The sequence below is a fragment of the Phytophthora infestans genome, genomic scaffold (genome assembly GCF_000142945.1).
Source record: "Phytophthora infestans T30-4 supercont1.45 genomic scaffold, whole genome shotgun sequence".
In the NCBI taxonomy this organism is placed as follows: domain Eukaryota; phylum Oomycota; class Peronosporomycetes; order Peronosporales; family Peronosporaceae; genus Phytophthora; species Phytophthora infestans.
The window spans coordinates 1,042,850-1,064,343 of NW_003303714.1; the positions used below are offsets into that span (position 1 = coordinate 1,042,850).

A 21,494-nucleotide genomic window follows, 5' to 3' on the forward strand; every position below is an offset into this window, starting at 1 on the left:
ACGCGAGCACGATAGCATAGGACAGCAGAGCCACTCCGCGATTGCATGATAGCGCGATAACGCGGTCGATGATACCTCACCAGGAGAGCACGCTACACGGGCGATGGAACAAAACGACTGCGTGGAGGCACCAAACCACGGAATAGTACCCTTCGGCTGGCGTACCGGCGATGGGAGGTCAACGGCCACGAAATACTATGTTCCTCGAAGCCGATGCAACCTACGTAAACGTTTGAATATAGGGAATAGTTAGCATCCACGAAAGCATCCGAATTAAAGAGCATGAGCCCAAACGAGGGGGCGCATAACCGCTAAGCAGCATAGACAACGAATGATCAGGGAGCCAAGATACCAGGAACAGCACGGAAGAGCACGAGCCACTGCAGAACATGACATCCAACCTGTCGAACGGGGTGGCGCACTAAACCGCGGTATTGTACGAGGCCGCATGATACTACGGAATGGTAAGTGGCTTACAACACGATGTACTGGGGTGGCCGATTTCACACGCAACATGGAAGTACAGGATACTAAGCCAAAGCACGCGACACACCGAAGTACGAAAAGCTGCGTCCACCTCAACTTCAACAAAACATGCCACTCCGCCGCGTAGCGGTGTAGCGGCGGCGAAGCCAAGACTTACTTAGGTAAACGACGCTCACAAAGCACGCGACACCAAGAAGCACTTAAATTTGCGGCCACCTCATCTCCAACAAACCATACCAGTCCACCGCGTAGCAGCGTCGGCCCACTAGCTCTATATATCAATGCTAGCACGGTGTCCATCCGTCCGTCACACCAAACGCTTAGACGTTTGAGCATTCTCATTGGCTGTCGAGCGGAGCGAAGGCGGCTCTAGCTGGTTGAAACCGAATTATGTAGCCTACATCAATAAACTCATGTGGCTCACAGAGTACATATGAAGATTTGTACAAGGCTATCCATCATCCGAAGGTGGCACCGTTTTAATATTACGAAGTATTATATTTACTATTTTAATAATGCATGTTGCTTTTAATATTTGAGTGCTAAACAGAGCTACTTATACTCAAATGATATATCCCATAAAGACGCTTCCAATGATGTAAGGTGCTTTAGCGTACACGTAGGAATGCTTTTTTATTGAGGACACACTATTAGTAATATGTACGAAATAGGTTCTGCAAGCTACACTGACTAAAATAATATTACAACTGTTTTGTTGTTGGAAAATAACTGAGTGTGAGGTAACTGACTGAGCTGCCAAATACTAGTACATGTACAACATAGGCTGGCCGTAAGAACAACGCTGTCCGATCAAACGTTGTCACTAGATCCATAAAGCTAGATATTTTTAAATTGAACAAAATGAACCCATATGTGAAACTGCTGTAAGCTAATGTTTTCTAAGAGCTGTTTAGACAGCAAAATCCGATACTTTATACGGGCGGACGTGTCGCCGACAAGCGCGTAGTATACAATTTAATCCCTCCAGTCCGGCATCAATCTGCCAAAATTTTCGTCACTATGTTGTATTCTACAACATAAGAAATAAGTCTTTAAAAATTTGTATTGAAACACATGACAAAGGTTGTACCACGGTTTGAGGTGATGGTGGCCGAACTACACCATTTCCCGGCCAAGTTTCCAGTCTTACCAACCATCGTGCAAATGGCCCGTTCTTGTGAGATCTAATTTGAGGCTGTGTGGAGACACACCATTTTTAAATTAAGGCTACGACATTTGGCGATTTGCAAGAAAAAGCCACTTCTCCCACGACTTGCATTTCTGCCCATCACACTTTTCAAGCAGGTTGCAAACCTGGTCAAATACATAGAGCTAAAGTACTGAAACAAAAAGAGCTCAAGCTCAAAATAATTATTGCTGACTTCGATATTACATCCCGGGGGTCGACATCGCTCACAAACGATTTAGCTATAGCATTAATCGCTCAAAGCACTTACGACATGGAACCAGGCCTCCGAGAAAATAATATCAATACCGCAATTACTATCTATTTGTTATTATACTACGAATTATTGTTTTTTCGGGATAATAATATAGTGTGATACGGACGGAATAATACAAATATAAAGGCTTACCGTTCGAGTGGCTTGCAGCCACCCACTCCTCTCCACCAGCCATTTTTCAGCGCCTAGTTCACTTTCAATCTTCGAGAAGGCGGTCATTCTTGATTTACATCATGTCGTCCCAGCAGCTCGCCGTTTTCTTCTACACCGTTCTCGAGCCTGGGCTCTACCGGTGCAACATCTGCGGACAGCCACGCAAGCAAGCCCAGCGCACAGGCTACACAAACCTGATCTCTCACCTGAACTCGAAGCATCCCACTCACGGCGAAGAGTATGCTGAGTTTCAGCACCGAAACCTGACCTCCCTCGAGGTTTTTGGATTCGTGGACGAAACGACACTTCACATGTACAACTGGCTACGCTGGATTGTCGAGCGGAATTTCCCTCTGTGCGAGGTTGAGAACCAACTAACGAGACAGTTAGTTCGCATGAAGCCTACCTCAGCGGAGACGCTGAAGACCTACATGCTACGAGTCGCTGAACGTGTCGGCAACCCCATCGCCGAGGAGGTGGGCGAGTGTTTCGGTGTTATGTTTGATGGATGGAGCTCTGGGACGCGTCACTTTGTTGCGGTGTTCGTCGTGTACCACGGTAGTGATGGGCTATGCGAACGACTAGTTGGGCTAGCTCCAATGAAGGACGGACAATCGGCAGACGCTCACATCGAGTTCATCGACGCTATCCTGGATGTGTACAGCAAGACGTTGGCGATGGTCAAGTTTGTCGTGGCTGACAGCTGCGCCACGAACAAGAGCGTGGCAACGAAGCTTGATGTACCCCTTATTAGGTGCGCCAGTCACAGATTCAACTTGGCGATGGTTCGCTTTTTGTCCAATCACGAGCATCTGATTAGTATGATTCAACGCCTGATGACAAGCCTCCGCCAACCAAACAACGCCGCTCAGTTAGCGCTTCACACAACGCTACTGCCTGAGAAAGCGAATGCGACTCGCTGGTCATCGGTGTGGAAAATGGTACACAAGTATGTGTACATTCGCGACGCTGCGAAGCACGTTGCCGAGGTCGAAGAGCTGCTCCCCCGTCTGAGTGAGCATCGCCGGATTCGAGTGCTGCACGATAAGCTGAAGGAGCTCCAGAGCGTCAGCGAGAAGCTGCAGCATCACAGCCGAACGCTTGGTGAGGTCCGTGCTCTTTTTGACGCTTGCATGGCAAAGTACCCTGTCATGGAAGAGTATCTGAAGCCTACAGCCGAGATTGTTCATTCACCGGTCTTTAAAGCAGCGGTCATCAAGGTCACGAGTGCTCTTCCTGTTTCCAGTGCAGAAGCCAAGGCGATCGAGGCGTTTCGGCGCCCAGAATGTCCTGGACAGAGTGAAGATGAACCAGCCGCTGCCTTTGCGAGTGAGATTCTGCGCCGTGCCAAGAAGCCACGTTACTCCCAGAGGCGTGCTGTCGACTACATTCCACTTCTCAGTGTCATCCCACCAAACGAGTAACCGGTGTGAGCGGCTCTTCTCGGAGTGTAAGTACGTGCTTGAGCCGCACCGTGCCTCCATGCGCTTAGTTAACTTCGAGAGATTAAAGTTTTTTAAAGCTAACCGAGATCTCTGGAACGCGTCAACGCTAGTGTCGTGATAGCTCTTGCTCGCAAAAATACACTGAATATTGCGGCATTGCGGATTATCGTTTGTCTTGATACGCCACTATGTATTGCTGATGCCACAGCTGCCTGCGTATACTGCCTATTGTATTTTATGAGGCCTGCATGGCACTGCCTGCGACAGAGCAATTTGGCACAACGGTCGGACAATACACTTCAAACACGCAATTTAACATACGCTATTTTAGACCAATTACATAGCTCTGGTGAATATTTTCAGTATGGAAGCTAATCTATCCAACATGTTTTGTTGTTGGAAACTTGACTGACTGTTTGCCATTACCTTATTTTCTATAAATGGAGCAAGCTAGTGATACGAATATTGCTGAGGCGGCAGCTCACAGTCATGCGAATGTCAAGAAAGCCTCCGCGTACATGATAGAGGCTCACACAGAAGAGCTTCCGTTAAATTTGCCCTTGCAGCACCATGACTTTTCGAAGACGTTTTATGTGCGTGAATGTTATTCAAGATACTATAAGCTAATTCTACGCGAGATTTTCGCTCAGATTAAAAAGTTATGTTACTGTATAGGGATATCGGATAAGCCCGATTTCCGCTGATTGTTTAGGGAGTATCAATGTCCATTTTATGTGGTGCTCCAACTAATCCCTCGGGTTGGCAGGGATTGGTATATATGTCTTCTATGGATACTTTTTCAATCACTTCAATCACGAAGAATAGTACTATGGTTTCACCATCGTAACCGCGTCGTTCTCGAACAAATCCGAGATAGATCATGTCGTAGCCTTCCACGGCGGAGAAACTATTGCGAACCCTAGGAATCTCTTTCCGCTCGTTTTCTACAAACAGTATCAGCAACAGCCGGAACTCGCCTCATTTCATCTATATGATGGCGCTCCATCTATGACAATTCGGGATCGACTCCGTGATTACTCGCGCTGTGATTGATGATCATATTTACCTGTTGGTTTGCTCCGAAAAGATACGTATACGAAACTGATCAGATTCTAGATCAGACGTTTATCTTACTGGAGATCTGACATAGGATCTGAAAATGAATGGTAAGTACAAGCACTTCTTCAACCTCGAAGCTGCTCGTGTACCTGTTGGTTGGTCAGTGAAGAAGATGAATCGAGAGGCAAAAGCCGGCGCGTCGGTGGATGCCGAGGTGGAGCCTGCTGAGCCGGTCGAGGGCGCGACGGGGGATGCCGAAGTGGAGCCAGCTGAGCCGATCGAGGACGTCTTAGCGCTGATATACTATTCGAGCAAGCTCGACAGTAACTCGCAAATGATGTGGGGCCTGTACCACGACGTAGTGAGCCGACGACATGCTTCTATGAGGGCTACAAGTACTGCAAGGCATGGTCGTCCTCAAGATAGATTGTGTATAGGTGCTCTAAGTTTCGCCAAGGTTGCAGAGGGAAGCTGGGGTTAACTATTGCATCGATGACGTGTGCTGCTGTAAAGCTGCACACATGCCGCATCGAAGCCGTTGCCAAATTCGACACCAACGTTGAGGACCAGATGAAAGCTCAAGCCGACCTTCTTGCGATTGAGCATGTCGCATGGCCTGCGCGCCAAGTGTGGGAAGAAATGCGACGCCAGTTCTACTCGGCCAACAATCCCAACGTTGTTCGTGGGTTGTCAGAGCAATAGGTTGTCCGACGAGTACATCGAGCAAGAAGCGCGCATTACTCTGGCAATGTTCATGGCTCAATTAAAATTATACCGCTTTCATTGGCACTAGATGAGGAGGTTTCCTTTTCCAGCTTCACTACGTCATCATTAACCTCGAAGATTTGAACAAGCCTTCCCGCCTGCTTGGGTGGACGCATTCATCTCTGGTCGCGCTACTACGCTATCATGGCACCACGCTGTTTGTGGATGGCACTTTTCGGTGTGTCCCGTAGGTTTATGTACAGTGCGTTGTGCTCATGGTCCATTCCGAGCCTCTAGAGTGTTCGTTTCTGTGTTCTACTTTCTGAGCACCTCGCGTACTGGCGACGCCTCTAAGATATGATTCATTTTATCGTACAAACAACGGACCAGCAGCTCGAGCCGACCGAAGTTGTTTGTGACTTCGAAGCGCCACTCATGAACGCACTACAAACACAGGTTCTGAAAGCAATTGTGTTGGGGTGCTTGTTTTGTCTGAAACAAGCGCTCCCACACGCTATGAAATGCTATGCTATTCCGGAGGAAAAGTGTCTGATTGGAAGGACACGTGGTGTACTAGACATCCTGATGGTAATTGATCCTGCTCACGTCGAGCGCGGTATTAAGTGGGTAAAGCGTGAGATAAAGTTGTGCTGTGCTCAAGCTGGCGTGACCTACTCTACTGAAAAATGGGGCGAGTTTTGGGGGTATTTCAACCGCACTTGGCTGGGGCAGCATACCATCGATGTGTGGAACGTACTTGGCATGAACAACGAGTAGGTCGCACGAACGAATAATCCCCTGGAGAGGCTTAACAGGGAGCTTAATACGCGTTTCCCGACCCCGCAACCTTCAATGGCGACATTTGTGACGGTGATCAAGCTATATCAGCTGCGTACGGACGCAGCGTTGCTGATGCTCCTCGTGGACGAGCCCGCCGTGTTCCTCGCGAGGCCATTCAGCTACCGCAGGTTGTGGACACTCCATCTGACGTTGACAGCGACGTGGATCCTCCGCTGGAGGAACTGGAGGCTGTTGTTACACCCGCAGCGGACGGTAACACACCCACTAGTGTTACGTTGTAGATCATTCCATGTAGCGACTAGAAGACAGCGGTAAATGCTACATATTCTCCCATTTAAAAAGTGTTTCTTTGGTTTCAGTCTGTTCATAATTCAGGTCTCAAATCCTGGTCATAAATCGGATCCCATCCGTATACGTACTACCATTTGGGAATTTATGGCGCGAGAATGTCTTTCGGCGGACGAAGAATTCGTGAGGAGCCGTCTCGAAACACTTGAGCAGATTGGTAGAAATGTGGATTCGCTGACTGATCTTGCGCGATTGGTGAAAGGGACACGCAATCGTTTGTGCCATTACACTTCCACTTCTGATGGGCCGCCGAGCCACCAACCTTGAAGAATGCAACAGATCTCTTCATGGTATTTCTGAAGCAGCAGCGTATCGAGAACTTCTGTTAGGGGGCCACATGCACGAGCTTTTGAAGCAAGGGGCTTCCATCCATACACTTCTTCTCAGCGACAGTCGTGAACCAAAGTTGTTTCGATGTCGAGCAAGTAAAACCACTTGCTATTAAAAACGACGGTTTGTAAGGAAGACGTGTGTTCTATTGTTCCAGACGGCGGTGAAATCAGTACTCTCTACAAGCAGGAAGGGTATAGATACCTTGCTCAACAAGCAGGATCTACTGGAAACAACACACAAATGAGAGTCATCGGATTGTTAAGTACTGAGCCATTTTGGCAAGCTTAAACACAAATTCTTTGAAACTTATTACCGAGTTTTACCAATCACCGGTGTGATTTTTCGACGACATAAATCCTGATATTTACGATACAAAGTAAAGCGATTGAACAGTCAGTGTCTACTCGATCTTATTTCCCTGGACAAAACGCTTTTCCTTGTGAATGTCGCATGTGCCCTTGACCTGAGTGCAAAATTCTAGAGTGAATATTGAATTTGCTATGCAACCCCATCGAAAGAGGACCCAACAGCACCGAATTTGCAACATTTGAACTGCCTTCTCAAACTCTGGCTGAGGTTAGCGTCATGTCATGTGTGTTGTAGTTTGCGCTTGAAGTCAGAGTTTGCGTGAAAACTGTTGAGTACCCTATGGCTGAAATTTCTGCACCAGAGCGCAAAAAAAATATCTTTACTATCCAAGTATTAGCTAACTCAAAATATTTTATTATACTTCATAGACCCATCTATCCCAGCATTAAAAGAAAAAATATTGAATTTTTCAGTGAGGTATATTGATGTCAACTAGAGATAAAATGTCCGCACGAAGGGAGGGAGCAGGAGAAAAGCGAGGTCGAGATGACAGAAAAACGAGTTCCTATGAAGCCGCATTCAAGTTGTCGATTTGATAACATTCGGTGCATTATAAACCGGCACTACTGTGATGTCATTTTAATTCACCTGAAGCCGCAAATGAACGTCTATGCGCAAGAACTCCCGTGAGTTAATTTGACTGTCGATAAAATTCAAATTACCTTGCGCGAATTATAATAATAATTAGAGCAATGTGAGATTCTGAATCTGACGTAAAAGAGTGGACCTAGACTCTCGAAACGTAGCGCATTGAGGAGAAAGTTCGACCTTATCAATACAAACGCTTCTGTACCTTACAATAGTGTACTGTGTAGAAAGTTAAAATGGGAACTGTAAGCTGGAATGCTCCCCCATCTCGTAGCTGGCTGCGAGCTACGTCTATGACCCAAGTGTGTTGCTCAGAATTGGTGCAATCTTCCCCTACCTTAACGAAAACAAAATCTGCATTTTATACGGCTATGTGGTTTTACAGCCGGTATAGTCTTGCAAATATCAACTGTAAAAGACAGGAATGAAGGCAAAATGAAGACAAGAGCAACTCGTCCATACCACCGCATGATTTTACTTTGAAGTCGTGTTTTTATGCAATAAAAATCCGTACTTAGTATTTAGAAAATAACACCCATCAAACTATACGAAAGTCGAAAAAACACTTATCGTAGAGCTGGAGGAGCTGCAAACTCCAACATCCTGCTCCGCATCAACTGGTCCATCTTGCATATTGCGCTAACCGAGGGTAATTTCATTCGAGCTCTCTTCTTACCCACTTTCACAGTTGCCCCGCTTTTCACTACGCTCAGAAGCGCTATCTTGGCTTCAACTGGAAACTGAAGTGAAGGCTCGATGGATTCCAGATGAAACTTCGTGAAGTTTCTCTCATAGGAGGCATAGATAGGTGGTACGATCACCTCCACTCGCTCAAAAAAAAACGATTAACCGAAGCATCTGCAAAGCGCATCTAGACCTGCTTCATACCGTGAGGCGTCAAATTCAGTAGGGGCGCCCCAGAGCGCTACAAAACCAAATTGAGCCTGGCGTAGACACTTAGAGCTCAGACTTTCTGGATCCATTAATTTTCTAGCAAATGTGTGGAAACGTCTTGCCAATTAAGCGATACAACTGGGAGTTGGCATCGCCATGACTGGCTCGATAATCTTCGAAGTCAATGCATGCTTCCACAACGGATCCATTGAACCTCAACTCAAGGAGATTGGGGCAGCTCAGGAGAAACAACTTATCTCCACGGAGCTCTCGATGCCCTTTTAAGGACAAGACCTTGAACGCAGTCCTCACTGTCGCTAACAAAATGGGTAAGCCATCTGCAACTTCACTGTCTCTGGAGAATATAACTTTAAGAGACGTTATCGTACTTATAGTACCCAGTAACTCGGAGGCGAATTCAACATATTTGCGTCGAACTTGACACCTCCCATAACCAGGAGCCATTGCATTGATTCACTCACTTTCTCCATCGTCGCTGAATGTCCGAACCAACGGTATAGACGAGATCAATATTAAGAGACTAGAGTCTCCAATGTGCTAGCCCTGTTCATTTCATTTAACTGCCAACGAATCAGAGCACGACTGCTTAACGTTCCTTCTCTTTCATCAACGGAACCTAGAGGACTCCCAATAAGAAGCTCTTCTGGATGAGGAGACGATATGACAGCAGCAAAGTTGTCGATGTCGTCGACACTCAAGTGCTCTGAAGGATCTATAGCAAAGTGTTCTATAATGAAGTGCCTGCGAGCAGATTTAGAGAAAACGGCATATGCCAGCCAGCCCCTCCAGTGTGCTTACTCGGTTGTTGTCTGGTTCGACAATTAAACCAACTGAAACGTTCTTAGTCATGTGATTTACTGCGAGGGCGGAACACATGGAATCGAATTAAGCCAAGAGCAATGTACGGTCAGTACATGCCGGCTGAACCCTTTTAAGCTGTGTCACGGTGTACAGTTAGATGGTGGATTAACGATGCTGGCTGTCTACCTGCAGAAGGTCTACTTGATACAGACTCTCCGGACCACGTCCAAGCAAGCGGGACCTGCAGCCAAGTCAGTGACGTTTCAAGTATGAGGGCAAGAAGCAGCTGGTCGTGGCGAGAACTGGAGCTGGACCACCACACACGAGGGAGCTGCTGAAAGGTAAGGAGTTTTTAAAAATCTTAGCGAGGTGGAGTGAGAAGTTCAGTCGTGATTTTTCCTTCTAGCAAAGAACAGAAGAATAAATCAACTTTTACATTACTATATTAGTAGTGTCGCTATTACTACCACCTCCAACGTCGGCCCCAGATACACGACCCCAATTAGAGGAAGACCGCGACAATTTAATGGAGAAGCAGAGTATCTTCGAGCCGAATATCGTAGAAGTACAAGCGCGAGAAGATGTCTTGGCAGCGGAGCGCCAAGGGAGAAGGAGAAAGGAGTGAGAAGAGAATAAGCGCTCATGGATGGTCCGGCGAAGAACTTGAAGCCAGTGAAAGGTTAGGGAGATGGGGCCCTCCGTTGGAAACGGAGTCCGTGGATATCCTCGATGAGGGAGAGAAATGCGCGCTGATAGAGCTGCTGGCGACGACCCGCCACAGCCTCAGAAAGGGAGCGCCAGGGAGATGGCGAGGAACGTGGCACGCCGCAACAAGCTGATCCCGAGACGGGAGAGTACGAGGCACGAACGGTCCTCGTGGAAGGCGAGGCTTGTTTGGAAGTGCGACTCCGTCTCCGAGAACAAGGAACACGGTCGAGTCTGTGCCTGGGACGCCTCTTGGTGGACAGATGTCCAACACGGTTCTTGAGCAGTGGTCTCGCCAACCGGCGCCCAGCGAAGGAGCAACACCTGCAAGGATGACGACGGGTACGCCCTTGGAAGCTTCTCGGGAGGTCGTCGCGAGGTGGGGTTCGCCTTAGATCGGACTCGAACCTCGTTACAACCGATGGACAACGCTGGAGGAGACGTGCGAACGGTCACGTCAGCGTACGGCCGACCCAGTGACAGCGTACCGAGCCAACAAGGAAGCCGACGAGCCCTAGGGACTGCACCAGATGCTGCTGGGGCACCAGACAAAGGCTGGCGTACCTAGTGGGAGTCGAGGAACGACGCCTGTTCAATCAATGAGAACGTCCACGAGAGGAAGTGGAACACCGACGACGGACTTAGCCTTACATGCTCTCATTATGGACAGTATCGCCCAAATGCTACAGAGGGCTTCGATGACGAACGAAACGCCGGTGCCGTCACCAAGACCCTCAAGCTACGGGACATGTGACACGTACCGCGTCGACGCCGACCAGACCACTGACGTCTCAAACGATTAAGTACCAAGGGCCTATGACCCCAAGAATGAAGACGCAAACGCTGGTTTCGACACCTACCCGAATGCCGATGGCTGCCATTGCCTCGTATGGAGGCGTGTCAATTCAAGTGCCTGGTTCCACGTAGAGCGGTCGAGGTAGTGGAACGCCTCAAAGGAGTGCGTTCTACTCTCTCTCTTACAACCGCCGATGACGTCGACGTCTGGATGGGCTGCTGCTGGAACAATACCCGCGTGGTTCGCTACTTCTGCGCAACAGACACCTGACAGCTCCAGAAGCGGTACGCACGGTTTGCCGTTCCAGATAACATCACCAATAAATGGTACGACGTTCCAGGGACAAGCACGGTCTCTAGGAAAAGAAGGGAACTTCAGTGCTCCAGGAGGAAGGAACGCTGCTAACGCGGTACTTTCGCAAGGGCAAGTGACGAGTCCGTACTACGACCAAAGTGTCCGCAATGGCTCGTACGGGTCTGAGAGAGGTACGTTCCGATTGTTGGTATCCCGACGGAATTGCGGAACGCTGTGAAGGTCAGCTTTCCGTTCTACTCTGAGACGGCCACGTACGAAAGGGCGGCCGCGTTCTGGCGTTCCTTCGAGAAGCGTATGCTCGGTATGGACGACCAAATGCGGTTGACAGCCTTTATACAGTGCATTAAGGGAAAGTTGGCTCAAGAATGGTGGTACAATGCGAGGATTAACGACTTCGAAACTCTGCGAATGAGATTCTTTAACCGCTTCATCTTTCATATGCAGGCTCAGTTGTGAAACAGACTTAAGGCCGCAAAGAGGAACTATGGCGAATCGGCTTAGAGTGGGGAGACAGGATCATCACGATGTGCGAGTACCTGAACTTTCACGAACCACGTATGCAATACGAGTCCTTCCTCGATGGGCTAAGGAACAAGCAGATGCGGGTCGTTTTGAATGCGAACTTGACTGCGTCGATTCAGGAAGCGTGCGCTCTACTGCTGTACAAGAATCGGCACCTCCCTGTGGGAGAAGAGGACGAGTTTGCGAATAGTGGAGCGACGCTGAATAACGTGAGCGCGGTGACGTCCGCACAGTCGCAGATGCTCCAGCAGCTTCAACAAATGAACCAGTTGATGCTGAAACAGCAGCAGGATCCTGGCACGTCACAAGGGCACATTGGCGCTGTGGCACCCACGAATGCTCCAAGTTCTGGCGTTCCAACTCAGAACGGGAACGTGGATGGCGCACCGCTCGGACCTCTTCGCATTTGATTAAGGCCTGACACGCGTACCACCAAAGGAGAAGTGGTTTGCGGGCGCTGTGGGCGTGTTGGATGTGGTCGTCATCAGCAGCAAGTGTCTTCGGCACCAGACTTAGTAGCTGTAGTGGGAAGTATATTGGTCCATAAAGAAATCAAGTGAATTTACCGAGCACGCGAATCAGTCTCCTCCTTCTCCTCCACACACACAATATTTTTGGTCTAAATTCGCCTGACAGTACACAAACTAAAAGACGCACATTTACAATGTTCGATTGCTCACGTAATTGAAATTAGAAATCGTCAATTGGCCAAATATACAGTACTGTAGAAGCGATAGAAAAGGAACTGCATACATGTTTCTCTTTTCACGTCTTTAATTGGATGAAAAGAGTGGAATGGCGTCCATCCGTCCATTATTGAACAGTTAGTTACGAACTTGTAACAATGAGCGGCACGGAGAGCATCTTACTGGCGGTGGCGCACGAGCACTCGAAACAGTTTGCGGAGGGTACGATCAAGTCGCCATGGGACTATTTCGAGTACAGTGTCAAGTTGGCGCTAGCTCGCTGGACGGCGCTGCGTATGGCCGTCGAAGGTGAATGGGGTGGAGGTGACACTCGCCGCAAGTACGAGATCCTGCTTGAGGAAATTCTCAACGTCTATAAGTATAACAAGGCAGTATACGCTGACGCTATGGCTGATAACATCGGCGGCTACGTGGAGACGGAATTCGGGCTCATCTGCGAGGATGGCAGCGTCGAAGAGATCGCCGAGTTTCTAACGGTGCTGGCGGACGAGTGCAAAAATGCAAAGTACGATCGCGTGAAGGCCATGCACGACCAGGTGCAGTCGCTCATCCCCATCGACCTCAAGGCTGCCAAGATCAAGACGCAGGACGACGGCGTTGGCGTAGCCGAGAGCAGCGCACAGCCGCTTGGAGCTATCAACGAGGAACCGGGCGAGCCTGAAGTCGACGACGATGGCTTCACTACAGTTCGCCGCTCTGGACGGCGAAAGGCGCCCACCAAGTTCTACGACCCAGCAGCTGAGTTCCCCGGAGCGTCATAAAAACTTGAACTTGTGCCATAAAAATCAAAATTTGTTTTTTGCATGCAACGACCTTCATTCTCTGTTGCAACTTCAAACATTCATTCTCTGTTGCCATTTTTCGTGTTTTACTCAAAATCCGCAAACATGTCGTCTTCCTCCTCCATCGCCTCCACCTGTGACGACAACGAGGCTGCAGCCAAGTTGACGTCCACTTCTTCCTCTCCGTGTAGAAAGGCACGCGCCTCAGCAGGCGAGACGTCGACACTCGGGTCTTCCGTCGAGCTGATCAACCCGATGTCCGCATCCTTGACAGTCTTCCACGCTTCGGAATCTTCCGACAAAACCGTCTTCAATTTTGTCAAAAACTCATTAAATTGAGTCGAATATTGAATTTCCGGACTGCGTTTCCGAAAGTGACTCAAACACTGCATTGCTTTGGGAAAGAATTCCGAGCCACTTTGACTCAACAACTTCTCGATTTGCGTCTCCATGCCAGTAACCGCAGTCGTGAGTTGCTGTCTACGACTCAATTTTGACTGCGAAGACTCAATTAACGCCTCAAAATCAGCAATAGGGTTCATAGACCCCACACTGGTCACATCCCCGCTGTCCAAAAGATCGTCCAAATCCAATTCCAAGTCGGAACCGGCATCTCCTGTCGCCTCCTCGTTCTCTTCTTTAAGATCTTCTTCTTTAATCGACGCAGTGGGGACGTCACTCCAGAACGATTTCTTCTTCCGGTCTTTGGCTTTCTTGACTGCTTCCTTCAACTGGAACGCGTCTCCGAAACTCTCAATAAGACTCGAGATCTTCTCTTGTCGCCCACTGTCCATCTTCAAACTCGACTCCAGATACGACGGTAAGGCCGGAACTCCAGCCGATTCGTCCAACGCTCGCATGGACACAGCATGGAAGAAACGTCGGATCACGGGGTTGAAACACGCACCCACTTCGTCGGCCTTGTCGTCTCGGATACTCAGACTATCCACCAGTTTATCTGCCAGCGCCTGTTGTTCACTCGAAGGAGTATACTTGCGTGTCTTCAATGGAGCGAACTCGTAGTTGCGTACGTCTTCTTCGTATGGCAATTGCTGAGCCCACATCGCGTAGAAATTCTCACCAGACGACGGTGCGTGGGGGATCAAGGCCACAATCTTAGGAGCAGCATTCTTCCGAGGGACGAAGCGAGCAATAATCACTTGATCCAGCTCCACCATCGCGTCGATTAACGCTGCAAAGCACGTGGCTGCATGAGGTTTGCCCGGCTCGGCAATGAAGACATCCGTGCCAGCTATAAACTTCGAGTGGTTGAGCTGAGACCGGTCTAGAAACCCCAAAGCTTTCAAGGATTTCTCCGTCTGGAACTTGAAGAACTCGATATCTGCAGAAGCGAACGGGACTTTCTCCGAGCCGTAGCGATACGCCTTCACTTGTTCATCCGGAGGAACTTCTTGGTCGACGTTCTGAGGCGACGTATAGCGTCGATCGAGCTTTACTTTCCCGGCTGTCTCCTTTTCGTAAGAGTTCTGAGACTCCTTCGACAGCGTCGGTAACGTGGCTGTCTTGGTCTTCAAGTAGCAGTACAGAGGGATTGCCAACGTGTCTCCGAACTCCAAAGGACCTCGGAACTTGGTCGTCAAAGCCACAGTCTTCTTCATGCCCTGAGCCAGTAGCTGCATGCGCTTGGACACAGAACTCACTTCGCCGCCTACTTCGTTCGCAATAGAAACTAGCATTTTCTCATTTTCAGCCTGTCATAAAACGAAGTTAACAATTAAAAAAGTAAAAGACTACAGTACTTGAAATAATTTACACAGCCTACCTTGACTCTGTCTGGTCCACTGGTAGCTAGCTCCATCGGCTCGTCTTTAACAGAAGTCTCAGCCATCTCGTCCGCTTTCTTGGCTGTCGTAGTGTGCTGGAAGTCCAGACCGCTGGAAATGACCCAATATACTACGTCAGAATCCGCTCCATTGGTGGATATTACGTGCTGTACTCACATGACTTGGAGCTGCACTTCCATGTTCTGCATCATCGTCACGACTGACTCGAGATCTCCTGCGTCCGCAATCTTCGCAGCTGCGTCGGTGATGATCAGCAGGCGTTTGTCGTATTTCTTGCCGTCCGTCCGACGGAACAACAAGTCCAAGGCCACAATTATCCCGTCCAGAATATCCACCTACCAAGCCACAGCAAATTAAAGCTGATGGTCTATCTCCAGTCTTCAAGAATCAGTGCAAAACCTTCGTTTCTTCGCTTTTGGATGGCTTGAGCTCCCGCAGTCTCTTGATCATGTGCAGAGTTGGCGAGTCGATCGAGTTCACCACCTGCACGTTCCGATACTCGCCTTGTCCCTGCTCCTCATTCAGTTGATTATCGGTATCTGTAACATTAAATCAGTATACCGCTTGTTAGGCTTCACGACGGTAGAATTTGTACCCATACCTTCCGATCCGTAGGCGACGATGCCCACTTCGTCCTTGGGCTTGAAGAAAAGCTGTAATAACACATGATAGTGCATTAGAATAATAAACATTTAGAGTTTACTACCACAGCGAAGAACCTTTTGTTGGACAACGTTCTCTACGGCTGCCAAGGCTGCCGCAAAGCGCGTGTGCTGCAGGTCGTTGTCTGTATCTTGTCGGTTCTTGTCACTAACAGAGACGCGCTCGCGTAGTGGCGCACGCATGGAGGCGCCCACGTCCAGTAGCACAAGGACAGCTTCCTGTATAGCAGCAATACAGCGTGTCAGACCCAAGCTGCATCAGCCACCGACCGGCACGAGCACGCACACCTTCGTTCGAGACATCTTCAAATGGATTTAAAATGACTCGATTGTAATTTCTGAGAAATAAATTGCTCAGACCTATTTTATTGTCAAAATGTTTTCAGCATTATTTAATTCATAAAGCACCATTATACTAAGGTGCAAATGATTTTCTCTCTCTCAGATGAGCTCGCTCAATTCAGAGAATATGGCGCGCTCGCCACCAAAGATCGTTTAAGACGCTTATCGGCTATCATACTGGATGGCTTCCTTCGACACGCGTCAAAAACACAAAATCGTTCTCAAATTAGAAAACAACGAGCTCGAGAGTTTGGAACTCATTCGGGAGGGGTTTACCTTATTGGCAGCGGTGGATCATGTCGATCACACTACAGCCAAATATCTCTTAGGTAATAAATGCAAAGTGGGGACCCCACTGGGGGCGGGTGTCTTCGGAGAAAGAGTGAATCATTTTTTGTCAATTAGTTTCTTACTTGTTAGAGACTTTGATGGGTTTCAGCTGGTGGAGTTGTGTGGAACAAGGCAGCGGAAACACCCACGCACAGAGTATGTAGCAGCAATCAAGAAGGTGCGTCTCTTGATAGCAACTTGGAGCAAGACGGGCCGGGTGTTGGTCTCCAAGTTCCTACCCGGGTGAATTTCTACACTGGGCTAGACAACGAAAACAAAACTGACGAATTTAAGGACATTGTAGCAGCTGAAAAACAGATTCGAGAGCAGTGGCAAACCTACGAAAGACGCAACCAGCAAAAAGACGTGAGTTCCGGCTCCCTACAGTGCACGCTGGTGCTTGAACCTATGTCGGCAGAATTCGACGGTAAGGCTAGTTCGACATTGGTGGGCACGATTATTCGTGCGATTGAAAACAATGTGCTGCTCACCAATCTTTCCCTGGACGTGTACTTTAACATGTCAAGACAAGGGGCATTCAAAAACATTTTGGCCGATTACGGGTTGCTATCTTCAACACGTCCCGACTAAGTCTGGGGACATACAACAGCAAGTACTATTTGCCGCCTGATGTTTCGAACCCTCTCCAGCTTAAAAGGGTTCAGCTGACATGTTATGACTGACCGTACATTGCCCTTGGCTCGCCCATGTGTTCCGCCCTCGCTGTAATCACATGACTAAGAACTTTTCGGTCGGTCTAATTGTCGAGCCAGACAACAACCGAGTAAGCACACACTGGTGGAGATCTCTAAACATGCTCGCAGGCACTCCATTCTAGAACACTTGGCTCTAGATTCTGCGGAGCACTTGAGTGTCGAAGTCATCGACAACTTTGCTGCTGTCGTATCGTCCCCTCATCCAGAAGAACTTCTTATCGGGAGTCCTCGCGGTTCGGTTGATGAAAGAGACGGAGCGTTAAACAGTCGTGCTCCGATTCGTTGGCAGTTTGATGAACAGGGCCAGCACATTGAAGACTCTACAAACGGGGCAACTGCCAAAGTGGGTACGAAGAGAGCCGTGAGAAATTGCCCGCTTTAAGCAAGTTGATGTGAGCAGGATTTTGGAGTTTGCAGCTCCTCCGGTTCTACGACAAGTGATTTTTTCGTTCCAGAAAGCCTTTCGTTTAGTTTGATAGGTCTTATTTTCTAAATACTAAGTACGTTTTTTTTTGAAAAGCGCAGAACTACCTGCACGACTTCAAAGTAAAATCATGCGGTGATATGGACGAGTTGCTCTTGTCTTTATTTTGCCTTTATTCCTGTCGTTTACAGTTGATGAATGCAAGACTATACCGGCAGTAAACCCGCCTTGCTTCAAAAGCTCGTGCATGTTAACCCCTAACAGAAGTGCGCTGCTTCAGAAGTACCGTGAAGAGATTTGTTGCATACTTCGAAGTTGGTGGCGTTGATCTTCTTCTGCACCTCTAGCATAACAGTAGATGAAGCAACGGGAGCATGACATCCCGACGGCCCATCAGGAGCGGGGATGTAATGGCACAAACGCTTACGTGTCCCTTTCACCAATCGCGCAACGAATCCACATTTCTAACAACCTGCTCAAGTGTTTCGAGGCGGTTCCTCACAAAACCTTCGTCCGTTGAAATACATTCTCGCGCCACGTTACCAAACAGGTAAATACGATCCTTAATCACAGCTCGAGTAATCACGTCTATCCCGCGATGTCTATCGTCGGCAAACAATTCATTCGCGTCCCACAGCGGCATGTACAACGTCTTATGAATTTCATCTTTCTTGCGCGTATGGAGCCATTCATCATTAATACTAGTGGAACACACCATTTTCGTAGGGTATGGTGGGGGCACCAATGGAGCGCCATCGTATAGCGAGTTCCGGCTGTTGCTGATACTATTCGAACGGAGGGAGGTTCCTAGAGTTCGCAATAGTTTCTCCGTCTTGGAACGCTATGACATGCTCCTGCTTGGATTCATTCGAGAAGACGCTGTTACGAATGTGAAATTATTGTACTGCTCGTCACGTTTGAAGTGATTGAAAAGGTATCCATAGAAGATAGATATACCAATCCCTGCAATTCCGAAGGATTAGTTTGAACACCACTTAAAATGACCATTGTTACTCCCTAAGCAATCAGCGGAAATTGGACTTACCTGGCGTCCCTGTGACAGTAACAACACTTTTGTTCTGCGCGAAAAGCTCGCGTAAAATCAGCTGATAGTAATTTGAATAACATTCACGCACGTAAAACATCTTTGAAATGCCGTGGTGCTGCAAGGGCAAATTCAGGCGGAGGTCTTCTGCGTGAGCCTCCATTGTGTACGCGGGGGCTTCCTTGACGCTGGCATGACTGTGAGCTGCCGGCTCCTAAATATTCGTCTCGCTGGCTTGCTCCATTTATCCAAATAGCGAGATGGTATACAGCCATCAAGTTTCCAACAATAAAATGCTGGATCCATTGAAACTATTTATTGAAAATATTCACTAGAGCGATATAATTGATCTAAAATACAACAAAGCATCCATTAACAGGTAAATTGCGAGTTTGAAGTGTATCGACGCAGGCAGTTGGTCGCAAATCTCACGTACTTCTCGTTGGTACTCATTAATATCAATCGGCCTCCCGTAAAATATGAAACAGTTCTGATATGATTATACTGGAGTTTCAACAATTTTTTTTTAAAAAAGTGCTCTTCGTAGACGCAATAAGCTGCTGCGAAAAGACTTTTTTTATCCGATTTGCTACTTCAGTAATAAACTGTGGCAAATCACATAAAATCTTTTCGTCAATCATTAACAAATAGATTTAATATTCCTTATTGTTTTTTTTAAGACGGAATACATGCAACGGATTACTTCAGTATTGTTTCCTGTAATAGCAGTTCAGTGTTATACATATTTTCCGGGCCTGCTGAAAGTGGGTGATCCCAATGACGAGGACACGCCAGAATGTAAAGAGGCCTCTCAGGCAGAATCTTGCCGACGGGCTGTACTCTCAATTAATTATTCACTTCTCGCTGCCTTGTACTAATCGAACATTTCTATTAGAGAACTGTTTCTGGAATAATGCAAGGCTCGGAATAACGAGTATCTGGATGAAATCTGAGTAAATGATGGATAGATTAGCGATCGATATCCCGATACTTTATTCCAATGGAATAACGCGATTCCACTGGAATATATTTCTGGACGAAGAAAATTTTTATTTCAAAGCCTGAGTTATTAAAGTTCTCTATTATCCTGCAAAGGGAACATTATCTAATTGTTGAGTTCATTTACGTAGTTTTTAATAACATATTATGTGCAAAGTTATCACAGTGATAAACCTTCATTTTTAGACTTTAACACTTACTGAGAGTCGACTATTTTGTATCTGCACTCGATGATCCATCAAAGTGCACTCGAAAAACATTTCTGCCCAGCCAGAATTCCTGCAATTACACGTAATGAACATATAAGAAAATAACTTTTTACGACTTGCTGTCTCGTTACTTTTTGCTTATGTGATTCTTTAAAGACCCATAAGATCAGTTGACCCCCCCCCCCAACACCCAAATTATTGATACGAATTCAACTCAAGCTAAGAAATGATTCCTGTTGAATTCGATATTACTATGGTTGTACCAGGAGTCGGCATCGCTCACAAACTCCCATCCAGCTACAGCATCAATCGTTTCAAACTCTTACGACATGGGGGCCCAGTAATCCATTTCGCCTGATTTTGCGGTGCACCTCTTCAAAGCACTCCAACACTTCACCTTCGCGCACTTGAGTGTTGTACTAATTATCTGCGACCTGGGGACGTCCGACTTCATTCCCACCAACCGGTTCACTTAGTTCCAGCATACTAGAGAGCGAAATGAACTGCTCAAGGGCAACAGCTTGGAGGCGACGGTCACTCAGTTCTTTTGCAGTCACCAAGAGTTTTTCAAAAAAATCGATCTGCAATGTTGGTTGCATCTGACCTTTTAGGTGCTCCATCACCATCATCGACGTAACACATGATCTCCATGATAGTAAATTTAGATACTCTTGGGCGTCGCTAGAATTGACCACTCCCATCATCCGAACGTTGTCGATGTAATCTGCAGTACATTGACCTCGACCTACCAATAAATTTGCATCCTCGCTTGTTACGCGACGCAAAGACCAGCTTAAGCAACGTTCAGCAACATTTATTGGCAGCAGGAACTGCCGGATACTCCCACCCGACACAAAAAACCTCCTGGCGAAGCTGCTCTCGTTCCGATATTTCATCTTTAGGCTCATATCTTCCAAGTCAATCTGCTTCCAATACGGTAACAAACACAACAATTGTTTGTCGCCACCTTCCCCTTTCGGTGTAAACTGCAATGACGTTGCTAACAATGTGTAATAGTTCTGGTAGCCACTCTCGTAGATTTCGTCTTGGGTTAAACCGTTAAGACAGAACCAACAGCGCGTCGTGTCAAAGCCGTTACCTGACCTGTGTAATGTTTCGTATGTCTTCCCTAATTCTCCCATTTAGCTGTCCCATTCGTAATACACACCTTCGTAAAACAAACGTGTGACCGGTTTTATGTTTCCGCCATTATCACGACGGTACCACACAGCCGGCACCTTCTTTACGATTGCCAAGTAAAAGCAAATCAAGGCCACAATGCAGCTCTTGCCAGTTCCTGGACTTCCTGTGATAATGAACTGGTCTCCATACCCAAGTTTTGTCCTGTCGAGTGCAGTCAACGCGTCCGTGTTGAGCTTGTCTTGCAAATACACGTTGAAGTTCTCCAAGACACACAGAATTTCTTTCCGCACATAAAACTGGGATCCGGTAAAATTCGCAATGCGCTTTATCGCTCCAATGTCTTTTACAGTTCCACAATCTTCATCATCCCACTCGAACATTCTTACAAAGTCACCACTGGCGGGTAAAGGACCATTTCTGTCGCTTGTCTCTAAAAAAGCCGGCCTCAGGAGCTTTTACTGCTTTAGCAAGCGAATATCATCTGCTTCTCTTTGTCGGCTACGTTTGGCTTTCGGGATTTTCACAA

At 47.6% G+C, this 21,494-nt stretch overlaps 2 protein-coding genes and 1 pseudogene across 2 annotated transcripts; 1 reads left to right on the forward strand and 2 right to left on the reverse strand.

Annotated features, from left to right (window-relative positions):
- Positions 1-12,648: 12,648 nt before the first annotated feature.
- Positions 12,649-13,272, forward strand: PITG_16375 (uncharacterized protein; the record flags this gene model as incomplete). The annotated part of the gene is made up of 2 exons (XM_002897384.1): positions 12,649-13,107; positions 13,156-13,272. 2 exons carry the CDS (start codon positions 12,649-12,651, stop codon positions 13,270-13,272), a joined length of 576 nt encoding a protein of 191 aa, XP_002897430.1.
- A 107-nt stretch (positions 13,273-13,379) lies between these two features.
- Positions 13,380-16,063, reverse strand: PITG_16376 (uncharacterized protein; the record flags this gene model as incomplete). Its single annotated transcript, XM_002897385.1, has 7 exons — positions 13,380-15,005; positions 15,077-15,188; positions 15,255-15,433; positions 15,498-15,637; positions 15,700-15,751; positions 15,818-15,979; positions 16,031-16,063. The coding sequence occupies 7 exons, from the start codon at positions 16,061-16,063 to the stop codon at positions 13,380-13,382; spliced, it is 2,304 nt and encodes a 767-aa protein (XP_002897431.1).
- Positions 16,064-20,322: 4,259 nt separating this feature from the next.
- On the reverse strand, positions 20,323-21,174 carry PITG_23279 (annotated as a pseudogene; the record flags this gene model as incomplete).
- Positions 21,175-21,494: the final 320 nt, after the last annotated feature.